The sequence below is a fragment of the Micropterus dolomieu genome, linkage group LG22 (genome assembly GCF_021292245.1).
Source record: "Micropterus dolomieu isolate WLL.071019.BEF.003 ecotype Adirondacks linkage group LG22, ASM2129224v1, whole genome shotgun sequence".
Classification (NCBI taxonomy): Eukaryota; Metazoa; Chordata; class Actinopteri; order Centrarchiformes; family Centrarchidae; genus Micropterus; species Micropterus dolomieu.
In genome coordinates this window covers 8,765,354-8,785,047 of record NC_060171.1, presented here as the reverse complement: position 1 = coordinate 8,785,047, position 19,694 = coordinate 8,765,354, and the positions used below count along the sequence as shown (strand labels likewise).

The following is a 19,694-nucleotide window of genomic DNA, read 5'->3' as shown; positions in this document are numbered from 1 at the left end:
CTTCTTAATAATATTTGCAACTGTTGTCACAGGAACATCAAGCTGCTTGGAGATGGTCTTGTAGCCTTTACCTTTACCATGCTTGTCTATTATTTTCTTTCTGATCTCCTCAGACAACTCTCTCCTTTGCTTTCTCTGGTCCATGTTCAGTGTGGTGCACACAATGATACCAAACAGCACAGTGACTACTTTTCTCCATTTAAATAGGCTGAATGACTGATTACAAGATTGGAGACATGTGTGATACTAATTAAAGAAACTAATTAGTTTGAAATATCACTATAATCCAATTATTTATTATCTTTTCTAAGGTGTACCAACAAATGTGTCCAGGCCATTTTAGAATATCTTTGTAGAATAAGCAATAATTCATTTCTTTTCACAGCTTCTTTGCTTTATTCTATGACATACCAAAGGCATGCAAGTATACATGATAAAATAGCTTTTAATTTCATCACTTCTCAGGAGGAATGAAGCATTATTTCAATGAGCTGTAAGGGTACCAACAAATTTGAGCACGTCTGTATATATATGTGTGTGTGTGTATATATATACATACATACACACACACACACACACACACACACACACACACACACACACATACATATACATATATATATATATATATATATATATATATATATATATATATATATATATATATATATATATATATATGCATATGCAATACAACCATGAACAATAACATACAAGTTCTCTGACAAAAGTCAGACTGTTTCTCTAAATTATAAAGAATACACTAGTGCAAGATCACTTGATGAAGTTTGCCCAGTTGTAGAATTCTGGATGTTAAAATTTCTTCCTGAACACTTTTAAGAACTCCTCGTCCCTGTTGGTTTAAAAGTTGTGTTGAGTTTATTTGACTTGATGTGACGGAATAATCTCTGTGCCACATTGCTCATGCAGGTCAGATGAGAAGCTGGAGCTGCAGTGGACTCTGGAGGGCCACCAGCTGGGTGTGGTGTCAGTAGACATCAGTCACAACGGAGCCATCGCCGCCTCTAGTTCCCTCGACGCTCACATCCGTCTCTGGGACTTAGAGTCCGGAAAACAGATCAAGTCCATGGACGCCGGACCAGGTCAGACTGGGCCTTAGAGGATCATTGACATTTCATGATTACAGTCTGTGTGTGTGTGTGTGTGTGTGTGTGTGTGTGTGTGTGTGAGAGAGATTATGTATGTCTAGAGTTAAAATAAGTAGATTAGTTGATCAGTAGAAACATAATCAGCAAATATTTTGATAGTAGATAAACCGTTTAAATCTGTTTTTAAGCAAAAATACCAAACATTTAATGGTTTCAGCTTCTCTGTTGTGAGTTTTTACTGCAGCTTATTGTCTTATTTGATATTTAACGATATTTAATTGTTTTTTTTGGACAAAATATTTGACGTCACCCTGGGCTTTAGGAAATTGCCAAATATTTCTCTATTTTCTGATATTTATGGAGGATTTTGGTGATATGTTAATTGATAACATATATGATGTTAAGTGGACCTAAAGTTGCATTAATAGGATTCATATGGTGAAATAAATAAAACCACAGTGCTCTGATGCAGGCAAGGCTATTTTGCTAACCTGAATCTTGTTTATTTCAATTGCCGGTATTATTATACAATGATTAATAAAAATAAAGGGGGCGTGAGAACTAAGTTTGAGAACTTTTTTTATTTATTTATTTTTCCAGGCATAGAGAATGATATGATATACTTCATTGCTCCCGTAGGGAAATTTGTCTTGGACTCAAATGATGAACACATAAAGCTAGCTGCCTCCATGCTAGAGGAATTCTCTATAAAAAAGGGAATCCATCTAGCATGATGCCTGTAAGCAAACTCGTTTTTGAATAACTTATCTCCTAAACTCACAAAAATATAGTTGATTTGACCTTGTTAACGTTGTCTTGATGGAGTGTTCATTCACTGCCTTTTTACTATCTAGCACTTAGCTCTGGAATAAGGTCAGTACAAAGAAAATTGTCACCCAGTTTAGTATTTAAACAAACCTTCAAGGGACAGCTTGTCTGTTTTAATTTATTTTACTCTCACCTTTCAAGAACTCCACACCCAGAAACGTCTGTGTTGTTGTGTATCTTGAACCAAGATGTACTTCATCTAAATGCCATGTCAACTTCCGTTAGTGACACTCTATTTCACTCAGTGGTTGGTCTGGGTCAGTGGATTAAGGACCTTTTTATTTTTGTACATACTGTATTTTTGTGTACTGGGATTCTTCAGACAGGAGTCCTCTTAATATTTAAAACCTTTTTTGTCTTTTTCTTTTTGTGGATTTACGTTTATAGTATTTAGTTTATACCTGACGATCTTATCATGATTGACTTAACAGAGCAGAATGTAGGTTTTGTATCTTGTTCAGGGGCAGTTAGATAAGACACACTGGTGGACCATTAGAGAATACACTAGGTATACACATAAAAAGATTGTGTTTAACTATGTGACAAATTGCAATAAGTAGGTTGTTTGCTGTAGACAGGATTGTTAAAATAAACATTTCCTGGAAAATAATCATTTTGATGTGTTCAACCTTCCCTCTGTCTTTCTGCTCTCCTCTCTAGTTGATGCATGGTCAGTTGCCTTCTCCCCAGACTCTAAATACATTGCCACAGGTAGCCATCTAGGCAAGGTCAACATCTTTGGTGTGGAAAGTGGCAAGAAGGAATATTCTCTGGACACTCGAGGAAAATTCATCCTGAGTATAGCTTACGTAAGGAACTATAAATTGTCTTTCTGGTCGGCTGGGTGGTGGCTTCTCAAGCTCAGAGTCTCTAATGGCTGTGACCTCATTGCCTTGGCTTTACAATAACTCATCTTGATTTGTGCTTCTTCTCATTCACCCCAAGGTCCCACCTTGTTTTAACTCTTAACCCCTTTTCTGCAGGTCTAAAAGTTGTTTTAAAGGCTTTTAGAACTCTCTATAGCTCATCCAGTTTTATGTCTGTACATTTGTAAATTGCCTTTATAATCAAATCCTTCAATGGTTTTGCCCCGCAGAGCCCTGATGGAAAATATTTGGCCAGCGGAGCTATCGATGGAATCATCAATATCTTTGACATAGCCACTGGAAAGCTACTCCACACACTGGAAGGTAGGTCCAAATATTATTATTCATTATTGAGGCAAAAATTCTAAGGATCTAGTGCTGCAACTAGTGATTGTTTTCATTACCAATTATTCTCTAAATTTTGTTTTTAATTAATCGATTAAGCACTTTGTCAGTTAAGTAATGCAAAATGCCCACCACACTTTCCAAGAGGTCAAGGTGACCAACGGTTGAAAACTCAAAGATATTCAATTTACAATCATAAAACATGGATAAAGCAGCAAATTCTCATATTTGAAAAGCGCATTTTTTTGGCTTTTTCACTGATAAATGAGTAAATAATTAATTTAACTATAATGTGTTCTCTTTTAATTGACTAATTCATTAATTGAGTAATCTTTTTAGCACTAGATGGTTCTGATAGACATGAGTAAACAAAAAATGAATCCATGTGTGATAGAGCATAAAGAAATTAGGTCAAATATACAGATGAGGGACAAATGGGGGAGAAAAAAAAGCGTGTCTTAGTGTGGAGTCAGGCCACCACGAGCCTCCAGAACAGCGTCAGTGCTCCTTGCCAAATCTGTGAAACTCTATTAGAAGGATGAACACCATCCTCCACAAGATATTCCCTTATGTATATATACACCCTTTATTTAATTAGGTCATCTCTATGAGATCAACATCTCTCTTGCAACAGAGATCTGAGTACAGCAGATAGACAGAAAAACAAACATAACAAAAGGATAGAGCATGACTGGTGTTTCGGTCACATTGGTGGAGAGCATTGTCTTACACGTTGGTCCAAAATCTTTCATAGGTGTGAAACTGGGTTGAGATCTTGTGACTGTAAAGGCCTTCGCAATTATCCACATAATTTTCAAACTCACCAATCCGTTCAGTTAGGGCTGGGCGATGTGGCCAAAAATGTTATCCCGATTAAGATAATCAGTCTGTATCGATAATTATCACAATAAATGTCAGTTCATTATTTCTTTCAAGGTTAAAGGCTGATTTTTGCTCCTGGGTGAACAGTTGAAGAAACCAGACGGTTAATTGTGGTTTTCAACTAATCTTAAAAACATTCAAAACAATTATGATAGATGAAAGATGACATGAACAACATAAAAATATGCATTAGTAAAATTAAGTAAAATCTTTTTTCAGTCCTGTTTCCTCAACAAAATAAATGTCTTAATAGAAAAATTAAGTGCTGATTTGTTTGTATGTTTATTGAACATTTGTTATATTTAAATCAAGGAAAATTATATCACAATAATTATTATCAGTTTATCACCCAGCCCTACATTCAATGAGCCCTGGTGCACTGAAGCATCTGCATTGGATGTTTCTCCACTCTTTTATTTAGGTTTTGCCTTTTAATTTGTGCCCTGTCTGTAATTATGAATATGCTCTTGAGGAAATTAGCCTTGAACGCATGCTGGCATGTGGAGAAGTTGTTTTCAGCAAATGTATGCATATATAACATATAGATACTATACATATATTATACACAAACTGTTTTATTATTACAGATGAAAAAGAGCTCTGAGTATACTGAATAAGATTGAGGATGCTTAAGCTTACAAACAGCCATGTTGAATCTTTTAAAATAGCAGAGCAGCAGAGATTGCCTAAGGACTCAGTGAGGAAGCCTACTGAGTGACAGTTTCTTCTCTCCTCAGGTCACGCCATGCCCATCAGATCCCTCACTTTCTCCCCCGACTCCCAGCTTCTGGTCACAGCCTCTGACGACGGCTACATCAAAATATATGACGTGTGAGTTCAGCTGGCAGCTTGTAGTGGATCCCCCTGCCAGTCAGTTTTAACAATAATAATGATTGATTGATACATTTGATTTCTATAGTGCTTTTCAGGACACTCAAAGATACTTCACAATAAATATAGTAATTATGTACATTTAAAAATAGATAAGATACATAAATGATATGTAAAAAAATATATATATAAATTCAAAATACATAAAATCAGGTGAAATGTAATATTATTCGTGGTTGAAAGCTACTCTAAAGAAGTGGGTTGAAAGAGTCCAGGTTGCTGCATTCTCAAATGTGTATGGGTAAGGAGTTCCAGAGGGAGGGGGCGGCAATGGTGAAAGCTCTGTCAAAGGTTTGGTTCTTTTAATTTATCCTGAAGGCCATTTTTGTGCAAAAGATGCTCATTGTAGTCAAATCATATAAAAAACAGCCAAACACAACAAGGTAGGGAACTGGTAAGTCAGCGTTACTATGGTACAGATGTTACAAATTACAAGCACAGAAATAAACAGTATAGAAGATAGAGAAACATTTGTTGGCTAATTCAAATCTACCCTTACTGTTTATTCTAGACATAGTATGTACATTACTCTGAACTTTACTCTTTTCTGGTTAGATGCCAAACTGCATTTTGTTGTCACAGTACTTGTACTCAGTGACTAAGTTGAATCCAGTTTAATCTAATAAACTTTGTTTCACAGGCAACATGTGACAGCCAACCTGGCTGGCACACTGAGTGGACATGGATCCTGGGTTCTTAATGTCGCCTTCTCCCCAGATAACACCCACTTTGTCTCAAGGTAAAACACTTGAGCTTTAGGTTGCTACAAAACAGAGGAATAGTTTTATGCTGCTAACATTTTTTGTGAGCTGATGAAGAAATGATTAACTCTCAAAGCAAAGGTAGATAGACCTCAAACAGACTCTGTTGTAAATACATTAGCAAAGGACAGTACACAACTGTTGGCTATTCTGTTGGTGTACGTTAGTGAACTAGCAGACGTGTTTGTCCTGTCTACTTTCCCATTCGTTCACTCCTGTTGTGTGAAAACGCTGTCAGGTGAAGCTGTTTTTCTAACAAAGTTTTCAGCTCACAGTGCCAAGATAAACTGAGCAGGTCAGGAAGACAAGACACAGTTTGATTCTAAGATGTGAGCGGTAAAATGTGAAATGTCCTCTCTCCTCTGCTGCTCTCAGCTCGTCTGACAAGAGTGTGAAGGTTTGGGACGCCAGCTCCAGAGCATGCATCAACACCTTCTTCGACCACCAAGACCAGGTGACACAAATATAACCCTGTCTGTCTTCACTGAGCGTGTTTGTAATCAAATTCAAAGTGAGAAAGTCTGTCCACTGTAGGTGCTGATGTGTTGGGGGGGAAATCGATATGGCCAATGTCACGGAGTGGCCTTTCACATAGCCCATCTGTGACGTTTCAGCTCGGGCAAAACCAATAATCCCAGCTGTCATTAGATCCCTGGTTGCAGACGCCTGTGGGGAGGTTGATCTGTTCTCCCAACAAAGCCTGTAATTGAAATAGCAAGGCTCCTCAGAGAGGAGATCAGAGACGGCTGACTCTTTCATACTGTTTTTGTCCATCTTAGTGAAATGTCTGCAAAACCAGAAAATCTACAGAGACAACTTGCAGCCAATGAAGTGTTCAGCTTTGTTCTTCTATTTAGAGCACTTCTTAGCTCTCGGCACTGCTTAGTTTCTAGTCAGATTGTCTTGAATTTTTAAGGCATTTGTAAAAAGCTCCATCTTTAACTTTAACACCTGCGCAGTTTGTGCAGGTCTGTGCTGTAACTGCCTTACATTTTCAGCTAGGCAGTAACAGAACAAAATGTATAATGCTGTAGATCCATCTTTTAAAGTTTGAGGATTCTGCTTTTGAAAGGGGTTCATTTCTTTTCAAGCACCCTGTTTTAAAAAGCTGTATGAATGTAATATCCCACCGCCATCATTCTTGCTATTTGGTATGTCATCGTTTCAACTTTGTTAATTCTTGAACAGGTTCAATTCTTGATAGGATGTCAGACAACTCCAGTATTGTCAGCCATGCCAGTAGTCTTTTTATTTGTAGGTGTAATTTCTTTCCAAAATGTGGATGCTGGTGTGATTTTAGAATTACACTTTTCATATGTAACTCAAATCCTACTCCCATTCTGTTTCCTGTTATCTTCAGGTGTGGAGTGTAAAATACAACAGCACCGGCTCAAAAATCATCTCGGCTGGAGACGACCGCGCCATCCACATCTACGACTGTCCCATGTGATGGTCGAAAGGAGGACAGGATCCTCCAGAGCTGTTTACTCAAATCATGCAGGTTGTTAATTGGGGAGGGAGGGAAGGGTCAAACTGTAAATGTGTGTGTGTGGGAGGGGGGGTTCTTTTGCACTGACCCACTTCGGTCAAATAAAAGGGTTGCTTTTGTACCTGTGTCTTTTTTATCTTAAGATAAAATGAATGATTCGATATGGAGCCCGAAAACACGAGTCAAAAATGTAACATCGTAGACAATACTGCTAAATAATTAAAATGGTTTATAAAGAAATATAAAGCTTTATCCTTCTAAAAGAAGAAAACTTTTTTTTTTTCCTCTACGACAAAGTAGAAAACTTTACTTACTTTACTCTTATCTTTAAATCTCAAAATTTCCATCTTTTAGGCCTTCATGCAGGCACACATTTAATAATGTAATATTTCTGACTTGTCTGATAACCTCTTAATTTACTACTAGCCTTTTGTCAGTTTTGCAGGCCCATAATTTGGAGACATTACTTGAAGCTCTGGTAAAGTTTTTCTGGACTAATCTGAGTGTTTGAGAAATCAATAATTAGAACTATTTAGTTTTACCCCTAATTCTGTGTATGAAGACATGATCTCGTGACAGTGACTCAAGTACAGTACTAGTTTAACTTGTTTTCCTGCTCACACATAACTTTATGTTTTGATGTTGTACCAATTACACCTCTGTCTCATGAGGAAATACAAGTTTGGAGGGATGCTATTCCATCAGCAGATGTGTAGGAGATGAAGTATGATGTAGTGCTCCCTCCAGTGGCCCAGCAAGTGTGCTGCAGCCTCCTAATTTACTTATGTTCCTGTAGCACAATGCTGGCTTTTTAAAAAGATATCTTAATATTGTACAGATCAAAAAACTGGTCACTAACTACTGTAGTGATTCAGAATTCTTTATTACTTTTCGTCAACAAGTTCTGCATCACATCAAACTGTACTTTTAACAATTCTTTGATATTACACACAGCAGGTAGTTGGATAATACAGGCAAAGGTCCATTAAATTGGCTTCACAGAAATTAATCACATCCAACATTATTCCCGCGAACAGTGTGTTTTTAAACTGAACAACAGTTTATAAAAGAAAGTCCCCTCACTGAATTTGTTTCCCGGCAGTATTAAGTCATTTCTAAACATGGCTGCATCCACGTGCTTCTCCCAGCTGCATTTCATTTCTAACAATAGGCTTGTTGACACACTCATTAAGTGCCTGGTGAAATCTGAATGCAACTTTTAAATTTCGTTGTGCTTGCTGGTGTTCATGCCGCTGCATTTACTTTCCCTCTGTGTTTGCTTTACACAGATTAGGCCGGTGGTTTCTGCCCTGTAACCAAATGGTTGCTGGTTTGATACTCAGTCATTTGAATAGTATGACTACAACAGAATTATCAACAGTGGTATAACACCTCTTTGATGTGGTCTAAGGCCTGTAATGTTATACCTCTAATGCTATATCCCCGCTTCTCTCATTTTTTATGTTATGCTCCACTTTGTTTTGTACAGTCCTTTTAGACAGACAGAAACAAAAAGAAGCAGAAACACCTGTATGATGGCCGGATCAACTTATCTAAACGTACAATTCATTATTACACCCGCACCACTGACTTCACACAGTGCTGGAAAAATAAATTGCAGGACACAGCTACATACATTACAGAAAGGCTTTAGGTCGAACTCATTCAGCCAGGTTTCACACAGACCTCTTGAGATGATTGTAATATTTGTTGCCCTGCCTGCCTTAGTATACAGAACCACCAAGTCCAGTTGCCCTTGACCTCAACCTTCGTTGGATATATAGAACAGATTTTAAATATACTTTTGGAAGTATTTCTTAATGATCACACTTTGAAGATCTAATTTCTTCTGTACAATTTAACAGCATTGCTATAATTCAATAATAAATCTTATGCTCTCTTCAAAACAAATAGTCCAAAACAAAGGTGTGATTCTTGGTAGATGCTTTATACATCTGCACAAAATTTACTTTCCGATGGAATGCAGACAGATATCAAGTTCTTCTACTCTTTAAATGCTCACTAGGACAAACGACATTCTGGCACATTGAAAAACTCATACTGGCCTGTCGCAAATTCTTTAAAAAAAGATACTATTATTTACTGGGAGGCAATAAGCAAAAGGGGATTTGTTACTTGCCATACTTTAAGAAGCAACTTTCATCCGTCATGGTTAAAATTTTAAGATTTGTGTATTTTTATTATGGGATATTTAGTTTTGAAAAAAAATGCAGAACATTGTTTTCAAGGCCAGTAGAAATGGGTCTGACAAACAGAAAAGGGCGAGATAACCATGTACCGAAAACCACTTGCACTCTGCTGCATCATACCTGCAATAAAACAACACAGATCTAAAAAGAAGCAAGTGGAAGCAGCTACACAGATCTGGGACACCGTCTCCTGTGTGAAAAGTTGCTGCCCGTCTGTGTTGAGGGGACGCTTGCTGTGAGGCGGTCCTGGTTCCCTCTGGTCTTTCACCAGTGCCTGGACTCTATCAGTTCAGCTCGCAGGCTCAGTCTCTTCAGGGTCTCATATCCCACCACGATGACCACAGACGTGGGCAAGGAGGAAATGATACGGGCTGAAAGCCCCTTGGTCATCCCCCAGACACCTTCCTCTGCCAGCAGCTGCTTGAACGTCTCAATAACAGAAGATCGTCCCTCCACCTTTAACAGACAGAAGAGTGTTAAATCATCACTTGTTATCTGCAAAAAATGTTATGGTGAAAGTTCATTCTTGACTTAAATAATATAAATCTCACCAAAAAATGATATTTAGGGAGATGTATGATGCAATCGGCAGCTCCTAAACGGACATTATGGTAAGGTTGTTTAATCTATTGTTCTGATCTCACCTCTAATGGCAACATTGGCAAAAAGGTCTTTACAGTGCAAAGAAAATGAAGAAATTGACCATCTACAACTTTTAATTAACTGAGCTATCTGCTGAGGATGATCGTGTAACAAGATCAAAAGCTCCAGAACAGCTACTAAATAAACCTTCTGGTTTATGAGTTTGTCTCCAGGGCTTAAAAGCAATATCTAATTTAAGTCAAGCAAAGTGCTGCTTTATGGTCTTTGTTCCGAATGTTTAAGTGCTCAATGAAATGAAGTAATGTCATTCACTGGTCTTGTGCCGAGTTGTACATGCCCACCCAGAATTGCATGCACCTTGCAGAACTATTCTGAGTAGCCTATTGTTTAAAAATGATGTAATATTCTTTGTGTGGTTCATCAATGGTGATAAATGATTCGGACGTACCGCGAGGTGCACCTGCTACGCCCACACGTGCACTCTGACCCCCCCCCCCGCCTTAAGGGTTAGGGTTTTGGACTTTGTCTTGCACTTTTAAAAGACTTATTAAAAGCTTCCTTATCTTTTACATTTTTATTCACAGCATTATATGTTGATATTTATATCATAATAGGCTGTATATTAACTTATTGGAAGAAAAATGGTAGTTCCATGTAAAATCAGACATTGAGCACCCCCATATCGCCAAAATTGTATGATCATCGTTTCATAACACCTCTGCAAAGATTCGACTGTGAGACTGGCAGTCGAATCAGGCTCCTTCTATCGAAGCATCAAATCTTCAACTATACGGGGTCACCCCTAATAGCTACAGAGAAAAAGAGCTGACTTCAGCTGTATTTGGTGTTCACATCGCTGCATTGAGGAGCTGATTCTGTTTAGAGACAGGTGAAACGTATTTAATGGATCTTTATGGACAAACAGACTGATGTACATAATTCTAGTAACATCTGAATACAGATATCTGAGTGTGAATGCTGAACATGTGAATTCTCACCGTGGACAAACTTGTGTTGGTCAGTTCTTTATCAAAGTTCAAAAATGCTCCATGTTTTTACGTTTACAAACATTTACTGGCTACTTTTAAAAACAAATATTGTTGTTTGCCTCATAAATCCAATCACACTTTAATTCTTTTCAATGCCCTAAGTGTAAACACAAATCAGCTATTAGGTGGCGCACAGTGTTTACCTGTACTCTTGCTCGAACAACATCCATGGGGTTGGTAATGGTGGAGGCGGTTGCGGCTGCCATTGGTCCTGCCAAAGCCTGCAGAATCAGATGGGGGCACTCACTTGGTGCCAACAAAGACAGCTGCTCTGGGAACCCAAAGATGTAAAAACAAGGCAAATATATTTAATTTCAGGAGCACTACATATAAAATTACTTAAGTTGTCAGCTAAGAGCAGCTATTGTAACTAACAAGGTGTTGACATACCCGCATAAAAATGATAAAAAGGCCACCAGAGTGCACTGTTTGGGATGTACGTGAGCAGTGATGCCACATAGCCCCTGTAAAATCCCTTAAAGCCATCAGCTGCAAATATCTGCACCGTGATGTCCCGGGTTTGCCCAAAAGTCGGTCTGCGCTTAGTAGCTGCGAGCATCATTTTGGGTTTGGGCTTGAAGCGAGTCAAGTGTTCCCCTTGTCCTTGCATCATCAGTTGCTGGGACACAATATCTATGGGAACAGTGATGGTCTGGGCCACCAGGGATGCTGCCCCTCCTGCCACCACCGACTTCACCGTGTTACTGGGCGAGTAATGGGACACATACTTGCGCACCAGTTCATAGGTGGTGATATAAGCCTGTCCTGAGATCAGGGTGAACGTATTGACCATAAAGCCACGGTAGAGTCCTTGCACGCCCTCTGCTCGCAGGATCTTGCCAAAAGCATCTAAGGTGCCGGAGTAGAGGGCCTTTCCCTTCTGCACCTGGAGCCGAGTGCGGATGAGGCTGGCCGGGTAGACGGTGGCCCTGGTGGTCAAGGTCATGAACACACCCAGGGAGTAGAACTTCCTCTTGTCTAGGTCCTCCCATTCGATAATTTGGATCGCACCTTTCTGCTGCATGGTGCCGGCTACGGCAGCGCTGCACCCCTAAAGCCACGTATCTGCATTCATAAGCCTCCCAGCTGCCATCACACCTGCGATTAAAAACATTTAGCATTAGTAAAAGTGATCAGATGTAAGAACCTGCTCACCCACATATTCATTCATTCATAATTTGGGCTGTCCCAGATCGCTGATGACTGATGACATCTCCAATAGGGCTGCAACTAATGGTTATTTTCATTATTAATCAATTTGCCATTTACTTTCTCGCTTATTCGATCAATCACTTGGTCTATAAAATGTCAGAATATAGTGAAAAATACAAAAATTTACATCTGAAAATTGCTTTGTTTTAGATATTAGATATAGATATTAAGTTAATGGTAATATAGAAATACAAAAATGCAGCCAACCCTCATATTGGACAGACAGCAGTAAGTAATATTACAAAAATCCTGACAATTAATGTTCTATTAATGAATAAATCAACTAATATCAAATCAGTATAAATTAAACAACTGACCTAAAAATGATCTCCTTTTTTGCCTCCATATTGTTGGTGTTTCTTTATATATATATACACACACATACATACATACATACTTACATACTTACTTACACACACAGACTTGGATGAGTCCTCTGTAAGTTTTTACACTATTACATATTAAACCTTGAGTTCTGTGAATTATTACAATAACCAAGATCATTTCTCTCGCCTCCTCTTTGCAATCCTGAACCCAGCAGGCTGATGTGCTCTTAGAACGATACGCAATTGTTATATATCATGCAAATACACAAAATATTATTTTCAGTTAATATAAGAAACTCGTCAATACGTGAGAAAACCAAAGTGGCACTGCCTAGATTCTTAGTTCATAACAGCATTTAATAAATCTCTCCAGAATTAATTAAATGACCCACTGCTGCATTAGAAAAGGGGAACTATTGGAGTGCGTACTTCATGTTCAGACATAAAAAAAAAAAAAAAAAGGGACAAGTCACAGCCTGACAGACTTGTCACAGTTCCGTGTTATCAGCAAAACACATCAGATATCCACAGAGAAGAATGCAGATGATGTGTTTGTGCCAAAGACCGTCATCTACTACCTGACGTTCACGCTATTATGAAAAGATAGGACAAAAAAAAAAGGGGAAGACTCACTGCAGAGACTAGCATGCACATGAAATGTACAGTAACTCACAAAGCAGGGCAACTTCTGTGCAGCTACAAAGCGGGGCAGGCTAGTATGATTGACAGCAAGACAAAATCCTGATTTTATGTTATCTAGGCCTACATCTTTAATCAGCCACAGTTTCATAACGCTTCCATGTAAACGTTTTATCCGCCGATCTGACGTGTGTATTGTTGTCTGGCAGCGGGTTGGTGAAGCAACGTGCACGTGCAATGTCAAGTGTTGTCGCGCTGTGTGCTAGCTACCTAGCTAACACAACACGAGTGCTATTTTAGCCGTTTAAAAACACACACACACACCACAGCTTTAACGTAAAACACACGGATTAAACGTACCTCGTACGGGGCCATGTAGTTTTGGTTCAGCTTCCGCCTCCACTGTCACTGCTGCATAACGTACCTGCTGTAATAAACTCATACGGCCTGAACTGCTGCTGCAAGGTGGATCATGCCTTCCGTCCATTACTGCTTCGAACAAACGCTGTCATCAAAGGTGAAAGGTCATAAGCTGTGTTTTTACAGCTTATTGTTATTATCATTACAAACTGTTCCTTGATAATAAAAAAAAGTGGTGTGAAAATGCTTTCCCCTTCCAGGTGACCGCTGTAACAGTAATGTTAGGTACTACTACTACTAAAGTAGAGGTTTGTTTAACTGATTTGACGATTGTGATGCATTCAGTGCCCGATGCAAACGTAGGAATTACAATACAACAGCTACACCCCATGGACACAAAACGTTGCAGTCAGTGGTGCAGTGGTGTAAGAAGTGCTCAGATCACTAACAAGGTACAAGGTAGGTTATTTATCATTATACAACAAACGGTTGTATAACGAAAAATAAGGTTGTAGTCCCTTCATGCTACACACACAGAACTTAACAGGTAATTAAATGTGTATTAAAATATGGTTACTTAAGTAATATAATTTGTTACAAATAATAGTCATGCTTTCAAAATCGTACTGCATTAATATGGTCTTGAGAAAACTAATTTAACAAATGTATACACTGTTGGATAGTTTATTCTGTAAATGTGCATCAAATTTTATAAAGGCTGTATAGGTTTTAAATCTTAATCTGCAAATTAGCTGTTCTACTATAGCAGTCAGTCAAATAAAGGTAGTGATGTAAGAAGTACAATATTCCCCAATGAATTGTCGTGGAGTAAAAGTATCAAGTGGAAGTACTCAAGTAAAGTATGATTACTACCTCAAAATTGTATCTAAGTACAGTACTTGAGTAAATGTAGTTATTTACATTCCATCTGTGATATGTGGAACACAAATATTTGGCTGGAAAGAGGACAGTATGGAAACTTTTAAAACAAAAGTAGTGTGTAAAAGTATTGTGTTGTGTAGTGTTAAACTGTTATATGTTTATGAAAAGCAGCAGCATCACAAGCCAACACAAGCATCTGAATACCAACTAATGATGTGATGAATATTTCACTTGATACATACATGATTTTGGAGATTGTGACTCTTGCTCTATAAGATACAAGAAATTTTTTTTACAGGGCACGTTAACAGTTTGTATCTCTTTTTTATTATAGCTGCATAAATCATAGTAACGACTTTCAGTGGTAGTAGCAGTTGTAAGTCGGAGGTGCCCTGAAGGCAGCAAAATCACATCTGTACTGTCACGTGGGACCTTTATGACAGCACTTTAAAAGTCACAGTCACAGACATGTTCGGTCTTGTTCACAAATTATCTCTCACAGCCTGTTGCTCTCAGGCTACGGCCTTCACATTTTTGTAAAGAACACACACACACCCGGCCAGTTCAACAGTGTTGCTAGCAGGCCATATCAGAGGCTCAGGCTATAATTTAAAACTAATTGCATATCCGACAGAGGGACAATCAGGCCTTTATGGATTTTAACAAATTGTTGCTAGCACCTGCAATCGGGCCTGATAAAATACAAAACTAGACACATGAATATCTTTGCAAGTGGACTGCAACTCTGAAGGCTGTGAGGATCATCATGTGACACAGCACACATGCATGTGTTGATGTTAACTAACTGTGTAATTGCTGTATGCATGTACAATTTTTTGCTAATATTAGAATGATGTCTTATTGATCGGTGTCATATTTCAGCCTTATTACTTTAGAAGTGCTGTAGGGTAGAATACACTATTGTTATATGTGTGGAGATGGAAGTGGAGGCGGGTCTGACCCTAAGACCCGCAAGAAGAGGAGGAGCAAAACAGGATACATCAGCTAATGCAATGCATAGTTTGGAGAGTCTGCTCAGATACACATGTATTTAATACCATTTATACCATTTATAATGAAAATACAACAGTTTTCATGCATGCCTTGTAGTTTTTTACCTAGATTCATTTTGTGTTTTATATAGCCTACTGTTTTAACTCTCACTTTTTACATTGTCAGCATCACCGTTTCAGTAAATCATTAATGCATATTTCATTTATATCTAACATTATGGTACAACAAGGTACAACATAGTTTAATATCACATGGTTGTATAACAAAAAGAAACTGTGTAGTCCCTTCATGCTACACACAGATCTTAACAGATAATTAATTAAAATATGGTAATGTATAAAATAAAATAAAACAATATGTAGGAGGACCCTTATTTATATATATATAGAGATATAGCCTACAAGGACACAACCCCGAACATTCACCCAATACAGATATTGTTGTGCAAAGTTATTCTTATCATTATTATTTTTATTGGCCATAAATACAAACAAATACCTAGGTAATGTCCACTTACAAGCTTTTTCCCTGGTCTTCATCCAAGGTACAAGGTACAAGGTTGTTTATTAGTCATTATACAGCACAAGGCTGCATAACGAAATTAAATTCACACTATATTAATTTATGTTAACATGTAAAAAAAAACAAACAATAAATACAGTCTGGGAATGGAGTGAGCTCAGTGACCCCTCTCCTCTGATAGTAAATATGTAAATTCAGTGACGTGACGAGTCTACATGACATGACAAGTGATCCATCTGATGAAGACTGTAGGATGCGGCTGAAAGCTCCAATGAAAGCCAATAAGATGATCTTGAGTTATATTTGCTTTACCTTTTTATATCCAACCGTTTCCAATGTCAAGAATTTAATTTTAATGCTCCTTAGTGTGGTAGCAATATATGTGCCCGTTCACGATGTTAAAATGGCTTCAGCTCGTTGTTTTTAAAATGTTTTTATTTTTATTTTGGCAGTATTTAGTGAATGGGCGTGGCTAGATATGTCTGTGTTGTGATTGGCCGGCGCGGTGTAGCCAGCGCAGTCGTGAGGACGGGTCGTGTTGATTTCAGAAGTCATCATGGCGCTCACGTCCCCAGTCAAAGGTAAAGAGGTGTCTTCTGCTAACCTTTTATGGCAAGCTGTCATCCTAATTAGCCGTTTACCCTTAAACACGGGGATCGATTAAAAAGAACACACATCCCCTGAAAATGGCCGTCGTTTGCTTTTAATTAACAGTATATAAAGTGTTCCGGCGTCAAACTGTTGGAGACATAAAAGCTAACATTAGCTAGCTTGGCAATTTTTGCTGTTACAACTAAGCAAGAGCTGCCTAAACTAGCTAATGCCGCAAGCTAGATGTGTCTTTACTCTGCTTAAAATGTCACAACTTTAACATGCTTTCTAGCTGAGCTTAAATTGTGTGCTAATCACCTCGCTTTTTCGTGTCTCCTCAAGACGTTCTGCCAGTAGCACGATAAGTAGTTAGATAACGTTGGCGAGAGTGCGCTCCACGATAACGAGGTGAACCTTAGCTAGCTTTGTAGCTGTCTTCCGTACCCTGTCTTCGGGACACATGCAGAGAGGATATACATGTATAAGGATGATAACACACATCATTTTCAATACCACTTATAATATCGTAAGCGTGTGTGACTTTACAGTTATATTAACCGCAGGGACAATGTACAACTTGACGAGAAGCGCTGTTTTTTCTTTCAACAGCTAACGTTAACAAATCTGTCGAAAGTGGGATTATAAATTAGGCCACCATGACAATGACATTGTGTGATAAAGCACCCAGATTATAGTGTAACATTGAGTACTTTACGTAATGCTTTTCTTTTAAGTGGTCTAACATTAATAGGGACTTTTAACGAAGCTTGCCTTATCGGGAAAACCGGTTGTCATTTGTGACCAGCCAGTGTTTCATTACACATTACAATAATATGTGTTCGTGGATGTTTTACATCCTGCCTGCTTTGCATTATGTTATGGCTCTTAGTTTTTGCATACAGTTATATTTAAAAGTGGTGAGCACATCAGTGAGACATGGAAAAATTAAGGTTGCAAGAAAAAGTAGCAAAACAGGAGGGATTTGCAAGCTGCCTGTGGATTTTATGACCAAAAGAGGCTGTTAAATGTGCTTTTACTGTGTCATTTGGTTGCAAGCATGAGCATTTTTGGCTTTGGATGTTTGATGATTATTCTTTCAAATGAATGTATCATACATTTTCAATCTGACTACTAAATATGTTGCAGTGGAGTCAAGAGCACAAACACATGTTTGTTAGTATTCGGCTATGATAAAAGCGGCGTTTCAAAATTGGTTTATGCTTGCTCAGGTAAATTGAGGTAAATTACAGCATTTTGTTTGTTTGCCTTGTTCTTCTTCAGCAGCAGTGATAATACTCATGCTGCAGTGGCCCATCACTAGTAAATGTGTTTTGAGGAAATACTGCAGATGAAGAAGATAGGAAACCCCCAGTGCATCATTCACATTGCTTTAATATCAGATTGTTTAGGAATGACAGAGTAAGCCAGTTCTGTGATATGTGTGTTTACATGTTTTCCTTGCCTTTGCCTTTCACCTAAATTAAATACACCTTTAGGGTTTGGGAAACCCAAATTACAGTGCAGGCTTTAAAAAAAGACTATGTAAAATAATACTCTTACTGCGTTCTAGGCAGTTTCAGTTTCATAACTATCACAGAAGTGTTGGTTTCAAAGCTAGTAACCTGAGAGCTGTTACAACATGATGTCCCGTTGTGAGACCAATGAGAAATAGTGCCAGGACACAAACGATTATTTTGTCTAGGTACTCAGCAAATGCTTAACTTTTTCAAACCTGGTTTTAAAGGAGAATTTCACAGCTACAACCTAGATTTCTTTTGGCCCAAACCTACCACCTTTTGAGTCTGTATTGCCATAAAGTACCTGTCTGATAAAGAATAATCTAACTCTCATAACCAAAGATGGGACAGTTTACACAAAAATGTTTTGCAGGACTGCAGCAGTCTTTGTTCTGAAACATGTTTGGTTAAGATAACCACATCCTGTATGAGCAGACTTTACTACACTTAAAGGCCACAAAGGAACACATGAGACCAGAAAGATCTTTTTCATTTCACTTTTCTCTACATTCTGTTCCTAAATACACTGTCAATCATTTTACATTACATTATTCTAGAACTTACTCTAATTCAAGGTTTGGTTGTTTTTGAGACCAATTACTCAGCTGCTAATAAACACTAATAGACTGACATTTATTTATTAGCCCTCTTGGGAATTCATCGTGTGGCAAACAGCAATCGTCAGATGAACAGACAGACAACTACGATACCAACTAAAACATCACACGAGTGCTGACATATTGTAATAAGGTGCAGCATCCTCATACGCAGAGGTTGAGTTATTTTTGTCTCATTGTTTGTTTAGCAATGCAATACTGGTAGGCATGAATGACCTGCAACATGGTATGTAATAAGCCAATTCTATGGATGGATTAAATGCACAAATGGCACAGAATTTTTTTTGAGATGGTTTAAGCCTCGTCCTTGCCTGAACTGCGTTGTTCAGAGGAAATCCCCGCTGGGTAAATGTTGTTACTAAGGTAGCTGATAAAGGTGCTCTGAACAGGATTTTTTGGGCCGATCACCGATTGCTGAAAGCAGTATCGGCCGATACCGATCACTGGGTCTATTTAGAGCCTTTTATTTATCATGTAGCATTATACAGTATACTGTATATTTATTTAATTGGTCCAAAAAACAATGTATTAAGTGTTAAAGTTAACAGATGATAAAGTACCGTGGTCATACACTGGACTTGGTTTTTACCCTGGGTGTCAGCATTTCCTCTGTGGAATTGGTGGACATGACCATATCTGACCACAGATGTATTGTTTTTAGCTGCGATTCGCCTGTTACTCATGCCGCCTCACCAAGCTCCGTGTGTTCTCGCATCTTTAATGAACAAAGTGTTTCAAAGTTTTGCGCATTCTTTCAGAGCCAAAGCCAACACCTGTCTGATTCCAACACCAACAATCTGGTCGATCACTTCAATCATATCTGCTTGTCGTCACTAAATATTACTGCTCCTCTAAAGGTTAGGCCTACGTCTAAAGCTAGTAAGCAACCCTGGATAAATGACAGCATTCGCAGCCTAAAAAGGGAATGCAGGAAAGCAGAGCGCAGATGGAAAAAATCCAGTCTCCAAGTCCATTACCTCA

General features: G+C 38.3%; 3 protein-coding genes across 3 annotated transcripts in view; 2 read left to right on the top strand and 1 right to left on the bottom strand.

The window, feature by feature from the left end:
• The window catches only part of wdr61 (WD repeat domain 61), a 9,654-nt gene extending 2,434 nt beyond the window's left edge, over positions 1-7,220 (top strand). Inside the window, exons 5-11 of the mRNA XM_046038579.1 lie at positions 931-1,103; positions 2,598-2,746; positions 3,034-3,127; positions 4,768-4,861; positions 5,562-5,660; positions 6,058-6,136; positions 7,043-7,220. Of these exons, the coding sequence (XP_045894535.1) occupies positions 931-1,103; positions 2,598-2,746; positions 3,034-3,127; positions 4,768-4,861; positions 5,562-5,660; positions 6,058-6,136; positions 7,043-7,132 (778 nt within the window). The 3' untranslated portion in view covers positions 7,133-7,220. The remainder of the gene's footprint in view (positions 1-930; positions 1,104-2,597; positions 2,747-3,033; positions 3,128-4,767; positions 4,862-5,561; positions 5,661-6,057; positions 6,137-7,042) is intronic.
• Positions 7,221-8,037: 817 nt separating this feature from the next.
• Positions 8,038-13,882, bottom strand: slc25a44a (solute carrier family 25 member 44a). The gene is made up of 4 exons (XM_046038315.1): positions 13,571-13,882; positions 11,424-12,131; positions 11,177-11,304; positions 8,038-9,837 (listed from the first exon to the last, which is right to left on the bottom strand). The coding sequence occupies exons 2-4, from the start codon at positions 12,055-12,057 to the stop codon at positions 9,646-9,648; spliced, it is 954 nt and encodes a 317-aa protein (XP_045894271.1). The 5' UTR covers positions 12,058-12,131; positions 13,571-13,882; the 3' UTR covers positions 8,038-9,645.
• A 2,619-nt stretch (positions 13,883-16,501) lies between these two features.
• The window catches only part of ireb2 (iron-responsive element binding protein 2), a 20,003-nt gene continuing 16,810 nt past the window's right edge, over positions 16,502-19,694 (top strand). The window contains exon 1 of the mRNA XM_046037578.1: positions 16,502-16,569. Coding sequence (XP_045893534.1) covers positions 16,545-16,569 — 25 coding nt within the window. The 5' untranslated portion in view covers positions 16,502-16,544. The remainder of the gene's footprint in view (positions 16,570-19,694) is intronic.

Coding starts and splice junctions, on each gene's coding strand:
- slc25a44a (XM_046038315.1), bottom strand. CDS start 12,057: ATGCAGCAGAAAGGTGCGATCCAAATTATCGAATGGGAGGACCTAGAC. Junction 11,305..11,423: donor TTTTTATCATTTTTATGCGG/GTATGTCAACAC, acceptor TTGGGTTCCCAG/AGCAGCTGTCTTTGTTGGCA. Junction 9,838..11,176: donor TTGTTCGAGCAAGAGTACAG/GTAAACACTGTG, acceptor TGTCTGTTAAAG/GTGGAGGGACGATCTTCTGT.